The 13,941-nt window shown below is 42.4% G+C and overlaps 1 protein-coding gene across 1 annotated transcript in view; it reads left to right on the top strand.

Moving 5' to 3' along the window:
• Positions 1–13,941, top strand: part of CDHR1 (cadherin related family member 1) — a 43,731-nt gene that overhangs the window by 16,768 nt on the left and 13,022 nt on the right. Inside the window, exons 9-12 of the mRNA XM_027698628.1 lie at positions 1,589–1,667; positions 4,520–4,620; positions 6,222–6,425; positions 9,497–9,649. Of these exons, the coding sequence (XP_027554429.1) occupies positions 1,589–1,667; positions 4,520–4,620; positions 6,222–6,425; positions 9,497–9,649 (537 nt within the window). The remainder of the gene's footprint in view (positions 1–1,588; positions 1,668–4,519; positions 4,621–6,221; positions 6,426–9,496; positions 9,650–13,941) is intronic.

Genomic DNA, 13,941 nt, shown 5'->3' with positions numbered 1-13,941 from the left:
TTGATCTGTTTAACAGTGTGATTGCACACTGTTCAGCTGATCTTCCCTTGAGTTTCAGGAACAATCATGTCTTTACTTTCTTTCCTCAGCCCCAATGTATACTGCAGCCCTTGCATGACTATATACTGCAGTTCACTGCAGAGGCTGTTACATTTCAGCAGGGCAGAGAAGTAATGCTTGTGTACTTTGCAGGTGTTTAGAATCAATGATATTATGTATATTGATTTATTCTGCATAGTTACATATAGATCTTGAAATAACTATCAGGTGCACACAGGAGTTAGTGTTTACTGTGGAAATGGGAGTCAATAAATGTTAATTACATCCAGCTTGAGCTCATAACTTACACCATTATGATATAATGATGGGAGCACGAATCGGTCCTTCCCAGTGTGGGTTTTGCTATTAGAATGAACTCCACAGAGAGAAAGGCAATAGCTGATTTTAGTGGTGTTTGCACATTTGGTGTTAATTTTGTAAACTTGCTTCTTTTCTCCTTGGTGGAGTTGTCAGGATTTACAAGTACTCTGTCACCTTCAAAGGAATTGCACTGTATTTTGCCCAGTAGGCAGATTTTATTGCTGCTTCCAGCATAAATGATAATAAATACAGTTCTGTATTTCCAGTTGCTCTAACAAAACCTTGCTCTCGTCTGAAAAATTCACTCAAGGGTTGTCATGAAAATGTTCCTTGTTGCCATTTGTGATTAACTGACAGTTACTTCAATGTCCCCTGTTTTTGCAGCCCCAAACAGTAACACTTTGGTTCACAGGCCTGAATTGCACAGCTCATTGCCAGTTGGGTGAGCATTTTATTGTAACAGTCATCATCACTCTGAGCTGATAGGAATAGTCATATGAGCAAACAGTCCCCAGTACACAAGTTCTGTACGTATGGCCCGTGGCCACATTACTTGCGCAGAGAGAATGGCAATGAAGGTTTAAGGGCAGTTAAATCACCATCATTTTCATCACAATTTTATGCCCTAAATGTTCTGTGGGCCAAGTTGCTTTGTGATCTCTGTTTGCTTTTGCTGCCTGTCTGAACTTAACTAAGTAGAACCAAAGTGACCTGATGACTCCTTGACAGCTGCCTGTGTCTCAGCAGACTGTGTGGCCACGGGGCACACAGTGATGCAGGAGCCTATAGAGTAGGGACCAGAGTGAATCTTCGTAGTGACCCAAACTAAACCTTGAGTTTCAGATGGGTTACTCCAAATCCCCTGTCCAAGTCTGTGGCTCAAGTCAGGTGTCCCTGGCTGTGGTTTCCGACTGCTCCTGCAACCAGCCAGCCCTGTGGCCACATGGGGTCTGCAGCTGTTTCACAGCTGGAGTAGTCACTGGAAACAGCTTAAAACTGTTGATGTAGGAACAAGGTAGAGTTAGTCCAAGAAACAGCATTCTGCAAAGCCAAGCACTTGGGTGGGAGTCAATGGCCCTTTTTGTGTTCCCCATACAGCACAAGCACCCACTCTGCCCCCAGCATCTTACTGCAGAAAGACTTACAGAAGTTCCGTTTATTAATATGCAATTGCAATTTCACTGCTCTATTCTCGGCACACAGACTCTGATCTCCCATTTCTCCCCAGGGCTCTGAGGTCCTTACTGTTGTTGCTCTTGATGGAGACAGAGGAAAGCCGAACAGTATTCATTACTGCATCGTGAATGGTGAGTAGACTTGTCATGTATGAAATTTGAAGGGCACTCAAAACTAGATCTGACATTAAATTAGAATAGGATATGCTAGAGCTTAATAAAACTGAGACAAAGTCTCATGAAATAATGTCAGGTACCTCAAACAACTCCACGGCCCTGTCTGCCAGAGAATAGCTAAGATACAATTCAGTGACTTTTAGTATCTGCTTCATAGAACTGTGCTTGGAGCTGTTAATGTTGCTGATTTGTTAGGCATCAGTAGCCTGCTTGTCATTTCAGAAAGCATAAAGGGAGATGCATTCATTGCTACTGAGCATCTCTGTCATTTAATCTGGGAAGAGAGAGATCTTACTGGGAGACCCAGACATGGAATTTAGAGGCACATTTTTATTAATACTATGATTAAAGTGGCTAAACAGTGAAGCCTCTGATTTCTCGGAAGAAATTATATTTACTGGTGAAGTGACAGTGGCGTACACTGCAGTGGAAGAAAGCAGTGTTATCAGAAGATTAATGCTTTCCATCAGCTATTCTGAAAGTGTCTGTCACATGTCTTTTAATAGCATACATGTGAAACTTAGCTGAATTGATGATTCATTAGCTGGTGAAGTCAACAACTTAGCTCAACTAAACTCCAGGCTACAACTTTAGTTTTGTTTGTTCCCTCTTCCTCCAAAACAAGACTTCCATTAGCTACCAGGCATCCCAGTTCCCAAGTGTGAGGGATCCCAGAACTTCGTAAGAGAAATTTGAGGTGTAGTTGCAGAGCTATGGAGTAAGTGCTTCATTGTGTTAGGTGACCTAAACAGCCAGGTCTAGAGTGAACAGAGAGGGTTGTGACCAAGTTTTTGTGTTGGTGTGAGATGGGATCCATGCTGAGGTTTCTCTTTAATGCAAGGGAATAGATAGGTGAAAGGAAGGTAGAAACACTGAGAAAGAAATGAGAAAAGGTGAAAAGAAAGGTGTAGAATGAGCAGTAAAAACAAACAAGATGGAGGAAAATATGATAAACAAGGGGGAAATTAATTAAGGAGAATAAATGAAGGCGTAAAAAATGGGAAAAAAATCAAAGGAAAATAAGATTAATGTGAAGAGATATTAGATTTCCAAAGAAAATAGAAAAGGACAAAAAGGGTTCTCTGGGATAAAAAAAAAGCAAGTATTCAAGAAAGAGTGGAAAATGAAGATGGAAGGGGATGACAGATAAGTAGCAGAAAATACAACTTAATGGGGAGCTAGTTTTCCTTATGCACATTAATGAAGGATTTTGTTTGTGCAAAATGGAAAAGAGGGAAAGGGAATATGTCTTTAGTGCACAGAAAGTTGAAGGAGAACAAAAGAACTCAACAGGTTTCTAGCCCTGCACCTCAGACACTGGCATTATTTGTTACAAGCTATTATTCCAATATCTGCAGACTGGGTTTTCAAAGGGCAAGAAAATACTAACAGCAAATAGGAAATTATTTGTTCTTAATAAGCATTTCATATCCAGGGAGTGTGGGATAATAATGGAAAATGCTCCTTTCCTCTGAATATGCTGTACAAGGGAACACATATAGTGCTACATACTCCAAGTTACCAATTTCCCTGAGATACCTAGACAATAGCATGAAGTATGGTGGCTTGAAACCACTATTGGCTTAAGCTTCTTCTCAGTCAGAATATGTTTTCCAGTCCAATGTATCTTAATAATTGGGCACTGTAGGAGTCGATATCTGTTCAATGTTGTGTCTAGTGTGCTTTAATGAAGTTACAGTTATTGCAGGTATTAGCAAAAACAGGATACTATTGGATGATTTAAAAATCAGCATTGGAATTGAGACTGAGAAAAACAAAAAATGCCTGAGCCTTCAGGTCATCATCCTTTATTTCTGAAGTCTTGATCTCCTTCATTTAAAGGGATTTTCTCCCTTTTCCTTTCGATGGTAGACTCTGCCACAACACTTGGTTGTGGTCAGTACTGTACGTGAGGTGGCATGCAGGGATGGCCACAGCCCCTCGGCAGAGCAGGGCAGGGCCCCCTGAGCTGCCAGCCAGTCCCCTTCCTGGGCACCAGCCTGCTTTTGGCTGTGATGGCAGGAGGGGTCCTGATATCATTATGAGACGCTGCTGCCTCTCTTCAAGCTGGCATTTGCTTCAGCACAAATTTACGAGGTCTCTAGGGACTGCAGCCTGTGACCTGCTCTTCAGATCGATGGAAATTGGGTGGTGGTAGCAAAGTCAGCCTGCAGCCCTATCCTGCCTGTCAGACTCTGCCTCAACGCAGAAACCTTGGGGTTTACCCAGATACTCCAAAAACCCCTTTTGGTTCAGGACAGCCTTGCAACACGCTGAGAGTTTTTTTTAACAACTAAATCTTTAAGACCAGAAGGCGCTTCTCCAGAGATGCTGTCTGCAGAAAGAGTAACTGTGTTTCTTTGAGACAGATTGTCAGACTTCTCACCTTAGCTGATATCAGTGAGAGAAATGTTCCTGTTTCTCAGAGACTTAATTGTGCATTTGCTAATTACAATGACAAATGTCTATTTTTGTCTAAACCAGCATATAAAAAAAGACAGCATAATAGAAATAAATAAAAAATTTGCATGCCTGGTTGCTGAGGCTTGAAGGGAATCTTACCAGGGTGGGGAAAGGAAAGTGATGACAGCTACCCATAGGGGCAGAACTCCAGTAAGCCATTCCTAGGGGAGGAAACTCTTTTTGACCCTTATCTGTGTTTTCATCTCACTGTGACCAGTCACAGAAATGCTTCATTTTTCAAAAGTGGCAAAGATATGCTTAATGAAGTGTACAGTTGATTGCTCATGCTTGTTTCAGAGAAAGAGAATGTGGCATGTAACTAGAGCATCATGGTTTTATTGCAGGAAGTGAAGGTTCATTTGAAATCAGCAACACAACTGGAGCCATTTCTGTGATAAAAAGCCCAAATCAGCTCAAGAAAGAAGTGTATGAACTAAAAGTTCAGGTATGTTCTGTGACCACTTTTAAGACTTTTCCTGTTTTAGAAACTACCTCCTGTATTTAAACAGAATGCCAGGTAGTATAAAACAGAACAAATTGCTTTTGTTCCTTGGCCTATTTAGTATCTTAAATTACTTCTTTCAAATGAAGTCATCTTGTCATCTCTGAGTCTAGAAAATCAACATCCTTTACCATCTGTGGATACCTGTTCTCTGTGTTTCCAGATTTTATTGCTAAACTGGGAATTAATGTCTTGTAACCTCTCTATGATAAGATAGGTAACTGTCAAATCTGTGATTATTAATAGGATTGGGACAGTCATGCAATATCATATCAGCATCCATTCCTGAGGCACTGATCAGCCATGGACATGTTGACACCTCAGTGAGCTAACACCTTGATGAGCTGGTATCCCTGTGACAGGCTGCATTATTTTAAGCAATTTCTAAAGACAAAGTATTTAAAAATGTAGAGTTAAATTGTGAAGACTAGAGTGTAGAGAGTAGAGTAGTGTGTAGATTTAAATTGTAATCAGTTTTCTTCAGCAAATGCATATTATTGTCATGGTAAGGACAATATCATCTAAAGGCAGCTTTGAGGCTTTGCACGTTGCCAGAACCACTGTAGCATCCCCAAGGGCACTTGCTTGCTACTGGGCTCAAGCAGCATGTTGTAGCTGGGAAATCACAGAGTTCTCGTGGTCTCAGTTAAACTGGGGCACCATTTCTTCCTCTATTCACATTGCTTCACTGCAGTCTGCTAGTGCTTCTCAGAGGCAGGATGAGTTAAGCCCTTGCAAGCTTTTCTGATCTCCTAATTATCTATGTGGTGACCCAGAGCTCGTGCAGGCTACAAAATCTACTTGGGGAACACAAAGGGTGTTGTATTACCCAGTAAAAAGGCATGTTAGAGATAGCTGTTGCTTTAAAAACATCAGCCAGAGTTTCTGCCCTGGCAGAAGAAATGTCTTAGGTTCAATCCAGTGAATCAGGCTGCATGTTGGAGTTGTTGAGACCCAGATAGATTTGATATTTTGGTTCAGAAAAACATCTAGGTTTGCCTGCCTGTCTAAACTATATCCAGTTTAAATTAAGCTCATCTAGAACTGTAAGGCTAAAAAAAGTATGTATTTTTTCTTTTTTCAAATATTTACCTAAATAGCCCAAGTACAGTTTTTCTCAAAGTATTCAAGGCTGCAGTCCTTGCAGCAACATGACAATGAACTACCTGTGGTACTATAGTACATTTAAACATTGTCTTCCTCTTCTATTCTGTCAACACTTCAGGCAAGCAATTATCTTGCCTCTATTGGATTATTTGTTTTAAGAGAATTGTTTTCACCTAGGGTGAGTTACTAAGCTCACTAAACTAGGAGGAGATTTTTTTTCACTGGGGCTTTATCGGGACTGGTTTATTACCATAATCTTCTAATCATCATAAACCTCACTGTGAAATGGACTGAGATTTCAGAGAAAAATAAATCTGTGAATCTTTGTACGAGCTAGTGTGTTAAGGTGATTTGTACATGTGGGAAAATGCCTGAACATGAATCTGAGGAAAGAGAAAATACCCTCATAATTCCTTTCTTTCTCGTGCCTGCTGCAGGCATCAGAAGTCAGTCAGGAAGGTGACACCTCCGAGCACACTTTTGCCATGGTGACTATACGTGTGGTCGACCTCAACAACCACCCACCCACATTCTATGGAGAAAATGGTCCTCAGAACAGATTTGAACTGACCATGTATGAGCATCCCCCAGAGGGTGAAATCCTAAGGGGATTGAAGATCACAGTCAATGATTCAGATCAGGTAAATGGAAACTATGTGGACTTTCACTTTCCTGTCTTATTTTCTCAAAGACTAGAAAGAACTGTCAAATGGGGAAATGTCATTTTAGGAATTCAGCTATTTCACCTGCATTCCCCAAAAGCTTAGGACAGACACAGTAGTTGTAGGGTCCAATGCCACAGAGAGCCTGGACCAAGAAGTATAGTGAGTCTGCCATATACTGTCGATGACAAGGGTGGTCCTAAACCTGCAGCCCAGTTCTTGTGGCAACTGGAGTTGAACAGTCCTTATGAACTTCCCCTAAGTATTGGTTACATTCAATTGTTGCCAGTGTAATGTCCAACAACGTCCTCCCTTTGGCGATTTACTTAGAGGTTCAAATCCCTTTAGTAACTTCAAGTGCAAGTGCTGTTTATATCACCTCCAGCCCCTGCAGGAAACTATAGTCTGTACCCTTACATTGTTTTTATTACAATATGTTGTCCTTCTGGCCCTTATGTTACAGTCAGGGTCTGCAGTGCATGCTTTGATAAATCATTCCCACTGGACTGATATTTTTAGGTAGTCTTAAAAATTATACCAGAGCCAAACTAACTCTATCCAGGTAAAGGAAAAGGAAAGAAGACTCCATCCATCTCAGCCTGCTGCCTAACTGACTTGTGATGCCGGTAGATACTATGGTGATGGTTGCTATAGGGATCCCTAAATACTGTATGAATGGCATCCATCTGAGTTAGCCTGAGGTTAGGTAGTGACAAGAAAAAAAGCTTAATGCTTCTGAGAACTATATTACTATTGGAAAGGGCTCTCTTCTGTAACTGTGCTCAGTATTGTGCTGGTTTGATGGTATTGTACTTTATCAAACCCACTGGCTTCTTCCCCCTCCCTTCTGCTGCTCTGCAGCAAGCAGATAAATGACTGCTTTCAAAGCAGTGCTACGTCTATCCTGCTATTGTCACAGGGGATGCTGCTGCAGAAGGAAAGAAACAAAACCCATCGCTTCTATTTAGAGACAAAATATATATCTAGGCTGACAAAATATTCAGGCTGCAAGTTAAGCTGTAAAATAAGCAGAAAACATTGATAAATACACTGTATAGATTTCCTCAAGAAGCTTCCTAGTGCAGTGTAAGGCATCACTCTAGAGGGGATGGGTTGCTTTTCTTTTAAGGCAGAGAATGCAATGTTTTTCCTTCCACATAAGACCAGTATGTAGAGAGGAAAAAAACTAAACATGTCTGTTTCTGTCACAGCCATTAGTGACTCTTCCTTTTGGGGGAGTGGATGGTACAGGTGAGGAGGAGGAAGCTGTGGGCAAAGTCTGGTGTAGGCCAGATGGAAATGCCATCTTTACATGCAAGAAAATCAGGCAGCAATTTCTCCCCCAGACCTCTTCGACAGACAGAGCTTAGGGCTCAGTGCTGCTGTTCCTTCAGTCCTTCCTGTGTCCCATGGCTGTCTGCTTGGAGACATTGTCTTGCTCTGAGCAGATCTGGGTTCAGTGGACATCACTGGCAGAAATCACTCAGCTAATGGAGGGAGGCAGTCCTCTTCCCATCCCATGCCACCCTTCTTCTAATCATGTACAGTCCCAAGTGCAGAGGACTTTGTGTGGTCAGACTGTCCACTCTTGCCATCAGTGCTATTTCCATAGTTCAGGAGCTCCGGCGTTGTGTGTTTGGCTTTACCGTCCAGCAAAAGAGAGCCTGTTGTCATCTCTGTGGCTGGGGACTGGGTTTGTGGGACCAAACAATGCAGACCACTGAGTTTGGATCCAAGGTCATTTTGTTTCCCTTAAGGGACTGCTGCTGAATGCTTTTTCTCTTGACATGAACTAGGGCTGCATCCAGAGCTGCTCATAACAAGCCCTCCAGGGATACAGCTGAAAGTAGAGTTGTCCTGTTTGCAAGTTATTATTAGAAATTTTTCATCTCAAGATTCATGCTAGGGGGAGAACATGACACCAGCCAGGCAGTGAATCTATCTGTCACAGTGTAAACATGACATTGTTTGAGAAACTGGTGAACTCAGAGTTCGGTGTGGTGGGCTCAACTCATTTTCCCCTCTGCTCTGTAAGGCAGAAATATGAGAATCTCCATTTCATCTTCTCTCTTTCATGCTCCAGTTTGGTTTAAGAGAATCAGTCTGGCCATCTCGCTCTGGCTTACTCTCCCCAACTTGCACACAAGTGGTGGTAACTTTTCAGATACTGCTGCTTCCCATATTCTTTCTGGCTAGAAAGTTTATCTCTGTAATGGGATTTGGCTTCTCACTTCACCTGGAGCTGTCAAGTGTGTGTGTAAGATTTTATTCTGCACAAGTGGAGGTCCTTTCCAACCCCCAGGTGCATCAACTTCCAGAAGGTTTAGTGCCTGAAACTCTGGGCTAGCTTAATCCAGTCAGTGCAAAATGTGGAGCATCACCTCTGTTTGGAAATTGCATGTCTTTGTGACTCTGCATCTTGATAATCCCTAAAAACTCCCAGGCTGTGAGTTCTTAGGACACAGACCAAACACTGGAAGTGTTCAAGGCCTGATGGATGGGGCTCTGAGCAACCTGGTCTAGTGGAAGGTGTCCCTATTTGTGGCAGGGGGGTTGGAACATGGTGAACTATAAGGTCCCTTTCAGCCCAAACCATTCTATAAGACTGGGCTTTTTAGGGTTCCATTGTCCTTGCTCAAGTCCTTCAGTTGTCTTTCCTTAACAGGAACCAGAAGAGGCAGGACTTGCCTGCTGATGTGCATATGGTGTCATCTCTGTCACCTGCAGTAGCTCACAGCGTGTGGCACGAAGCCCAAGGCTGCTTGCCACAAGATCCCTCTGTCAGCCAATCCTGCTGCAGGGTTTTTCCATTATGACTGAAAGAATAACCAAGCTTGTCAATCTATTTTAAGAAAAGCTGTCTTGTGACCAGGGCTGGAGGGATTATACAACTAAGCTTCTTAGCAGTCTCTTCCCAAGGGATGGAGAGCAGAGGGCGCTAAGCAGTAAGACCCATTCTTATTTTGTACAGTTTGAAGAATCAGAGCAATCTAGGCTGTAAGAAATGCATCATTCACTGAAAACCATGCTGTATCTGCTTTTGTTCACAGGGAGCCAATGCTAAATTCAACCTCCGTCTTGTTGGACCTGGTGGCATCTTCCGAGTGGTTCCCCAAACTGTCCTGAATGAGGCTCAGGTTACAATAATAGTGGAAAATTCTGCTGCTATTGACTTTGAAAGTTTCAAGGTGTTAACCTTCAAGGTACTTGTGCTTTTCAGGTCCTCTTTGTCAGTGTATACATTATGGGTATGATGGCTTCTGTATCTGAGGTTATTTAGCTTGTTAATCCATCTGGAGCTGTCTGATGCATTGTCAATGACATGATATTACATGTAAGGGAAACTCATTTCTGCCTCTGGTTCATCACCTTCCCAAGGTTTAATGGATGCATCTGTGGACTGATTTAGTCTGGTCAGTGCACAGTGTTGATTTTTATCTCTCTCTGGAAACTGTACATGTTGGTGGCTCTGAGTCACTCTAGACTGAACCCTGAGGGTGTTATTTCTGCTCTCACAATAATAAATTCACAGGATAAAATCCTGATTTCTCTGGAGCCAGAACTTTACCTGCTTAGTGCTAAGTAATTTGATGCATGATCATACTTTTGAATGTTGGCAGGCTGAAGACCCCAGCTGACTGGAAGATAATTTCCCAAAATTGCTCACTGCCTTTGTCAGAATCTATCTATGTTATGGCCTTTTGCAGGCTGACCTGAGGCTCACCCATGCTCTAAACCAGCCATGCAAGAACCAGCTTTCATCCAAAAACTGGAACCTTCCATTATCACCTTCCCTGATGGATTCTCTGGCTCATCAGCAAGATAACTAAGTAGTCTGGTTTTGTGTCAGCTGCCTCTGAATATCAGTGTAGATCGTTCAGTTCTAACCGCAAAGAATTGTGTAGACAATCAGTTTAAAAAAAAAATGCCAAAATTATCACGTTGAGTATTAACATATGCTAGTTTTGTAATGTACAGAAAGTGGAATTTTTTGCAAGGTCCAGAAGCCAAAATTCCTGAATTTTGTTTTCCCCCCTCCTATATGATTTGCTTTGTGTCCTTAGCAAGTTTCACTGCAGTACATTTCATGTCTCCTCTTGTAATGTTCCTTAGCCATTTTGAGCTTCATAGGTTATAGATGCTACAAAAATATGAGGCGTCATTACTGTATTAAAGTGAAAGATTCTGAAAGGGCCATAAAATGCTACCAAAACTAATTATAATAAGTGCACATTTATTCAGGTTAAACTACCAAAAGACCAGCAAAGGAGTTACACATGGCCTCCTCGTGAATGCTAATAGAAATCAAAGTAGTTAATGTGATTTCCATGAATACCAAAAGAATTAATTACCAGGAAAAAGTATATATATATTCTTGTAGCTTAAGCAGTTGTTAACCTTTTTTTTTTAAATGAAATTATTTCCACTGGAGAAAGATTTTCAGAAATTATTTCTACTGGAGACCATAAGACATTGCTTCAAAAGTGCAGCCTTTGTCTAGATTCCAAATGGAGAAGGTGCAGTAGGATGATATGGTAGCAATATATGGTAGCAAATACTTTATAAAGACCTCATTGCTGTCTTCATTTTCCTGAAAAGTTCAAATCATTTCCTACCCAGTTTCAGCTGCTAATATAGTAATTCTGGTTAGAATTTTGGATGAAATATTTTAATATTTCTATTTAATGTGTATCTTACAGCAGCTTTGAGAAGTTATTTTCAGGGTTTTTTTTCCTGTAAGCAATGATCCCTCTCCTCTGGTTTGTTTTTGAAGAGTAAAATGCTAGAGTGGAATTAAAGCTAATTTGACTGGGAGATGCACTGAAAAACTTCCTGAAGCAAAGACTACTAGAGAAATCTATCTTCCATTTAGGGATGGCTCTTACATGTAATTGGTAGTCAGGACTTCCTTCATTTTCAGCTAAGAGCTCAAGTGGGTTTCCCAAGGTATGGCAGCTATGGTAATTCATATGCCTCCAGCCTGACCTCTTAGATCTCAAATTCCTCTGTCACGGGGGCCAGATATTGCTGTCCCATCTTGTCATGAGCTGATGTGCTTTGTGGGCCAGACCTCCTGCCTCCACCTCCTTCAGCTTAGAGTACATTGTGCCCTGGCAGGAGCCTGGACATTCTGCAGACATTCACATCTCCTGCAGAGAGGGACCAGATGAGGCTGCCATTATCTCCAATTGCCAAATCAAACCATTTAAAAATTTACCTGCCACTTTTAAGATTGCATGTCAGTTTGCTCTTCTGGATATTGAGTTAAAAGTTGATATGTAGTCCTGCAGAGTAATAGTTCTATGCTATTTTTTTTTCTCTCTGCATGAAACAAACAACACAGATCTGCATAATATACTGCAAGCAAGCTGACAAAAATTCCTCCCTGAAGGAAGATGTTTTCAGCATGTTGACATAGCTGGACTGTGGCTGCTAAAAGGAGAGGAAATTAAAATTAGTGTAGAAAACAAAGTAAAAATACTAAGCTCTCATAAGGTATTCTAAGATGGACTGATCCCAGCAGCAAAGATTATTTCACTGCAGATATTACAATTTAGATATAGCTCCACATGCACGATAAGCACTAAGATTTTATCTCTGTGCTGCTTTAGGAGCTGAGATTGCTCATGAGGTGATTTTTGCTGATGTGTGTATAACTGTCCCTTCAAAGATTTCTTTTGCTGTGGCACCACCTGAGACTCCCAAACACAAAAGTTAGCACAGAGATTCAGTGACCAGGTTCGCCTTTTAGAGCAGATGTGTCCTGCAGTAATCACAAGCAATCCTTCGAGATTAATTTCTTCAAGTACGCTTTCACACTTTATTTCCAACCACTATAAATGTTCACACAGCAGGAACAGCCCTAGGAGATGATACTGTGACAGCCTTTTCCCTGTCTACTTAAACTGCTCCCCACCCTCCCTATCACCTCGAGGTGATACAGAGGTATAGGAGTCTGGCAGAGCAGTGTGTACCCACAGGCCAATCAGCAGTGCCACTGCTGTTGAGCATCACATGGAGCTGTGACGTGGTGAGAGAGAGTCTGAGGGCCCAGCAAGTGATTAAAACCTGTGCAGCCAGATTTTTCAGCTGAGCCTCTCATGTCTCAGTTAGTGTCCTGCTCACCAGTCTGTTACTGGTGTGCTGTCCCCAGTAGGGTCCTAGAGCCCACATGCTTTGTGTTAACTATGTCTCTGCCCAGTCATAGAAACCAAACATTAGACCATGGTTCATGGTGTTAGTCATTTGGATGCAGCCCCTACAGAGCCCAGGACTGATGTCCTAGTGCTGACTCTGTGTGATGCACACACCCAACAGGGACAGACACCTGGGGCAGAGGCTGTGAACGTCCTGGTGTCTCTCTGTTGCTGAAGCTGCTCTTCCTTGCTCAGCCACACACCACCTGAGCTTGATGCTCTACCAGCTCAGGTGTCTTACTGGCATTCCCCACATCTAGTAGATTTTGCTCAGTAAGGAGCAAATAGGCATGTTTTTGTGTTAAACTAACAGGAGACAAAACATTCTGTGCTAAGTACCTGGAGTCCTATGGAAAAGTGCTTATCTGTGGCTTTGGAAGTGACTCACCAAACACTTGCTTGGGTCTCTTCCCAAGTGGGGATGTGAGAGCTCGACCTACTGAGAACTACCACACACCAGATGCCCGGGTTATCCTCTTCCTTCTCTCTGGTAGCTGCTCCTCCCTGCATCAATTAGCCATGCATTAAGGGGCAATGTGAGAACCCAACTTGCTAATCAAACAGTGCCAGCTACCCTCAGCTGAGGATCAGTTAGGCCTGTCACTAGCATTAAGCTCTGCTGACAGCCAGCCAGAACATCCATGCTGCCGGCTTCTCCCCATCCCTCGTTTAGCTATACGTGGTTGCCTGTCCAGTCAGATGAGCAGACTTAGGAGAATGTGGGATGCCAGAGTTCTCTGTTCTCCTCAGAGATAGAGAAGCAATTCAAAAGCCCCCGTGGGTATCTGATACAGTCCTAATCAGTATGAGTGAGGGTCCCAAGAAGTCTGATAAGTAGGAGTTCTCACAAACCTTGGGAAATGGGATTCTGCTGTACATGCCTGATGCTTGACCATCCAGCATTCGGGGTAGGGGTAATGCTGCTTCCAACATCCCAGAGCACTGGTTCTCTCATCTCTTTACCCCGTTTGGTGAGGTTTATTGTCCCGACTTCTTTCCTGAGGAAGAATTTATGCTTCTTCTGCAAGGGATCATTATGAAATTTATGTGATTATTCAAAATAATTCAGTGCTTATGTCTCCCTAATTTTTAGGAACTGCCCAGGGATGGGTGTTTGCTTCTGTTATGGCTTTTCCAGCTGTGTTGGTTAGTTATGACCAGTCACATCTAATATGCCTGGGCCATGCTGACCTAGCTCATCATCTCCCTGGGTTTGAGCTGTCTGGTCTAACCAGGCTAAAAGACACTAGTGAGCCATGGGTGGCAGAGGAAGCTCCTTAAAGAAAAAAACAATAGCT

Source organism: Neopelma chrysocephalum, unplaced genomic scaffold, assembly GCF_003984885.1.
Source record: "Neopelma chrysocephalum unplaced genomic scaffold, ASM398488v2 Primary Assembly neopelma1_131, whole genome shotgun sequence".
Classification (NCBI taxonomy): domain Eukaryota; kingdom Metazoa; phylum Chordata; class Aves; order Passeriformes; family Pipridae; genus Neopelma; species Neopelma chrysocephalum.
The sequence above is the reverse complement of the archived record's forward strand: the minus strand, read 5'-3'. Positions and strand labels throughout refer to the sequence as shown.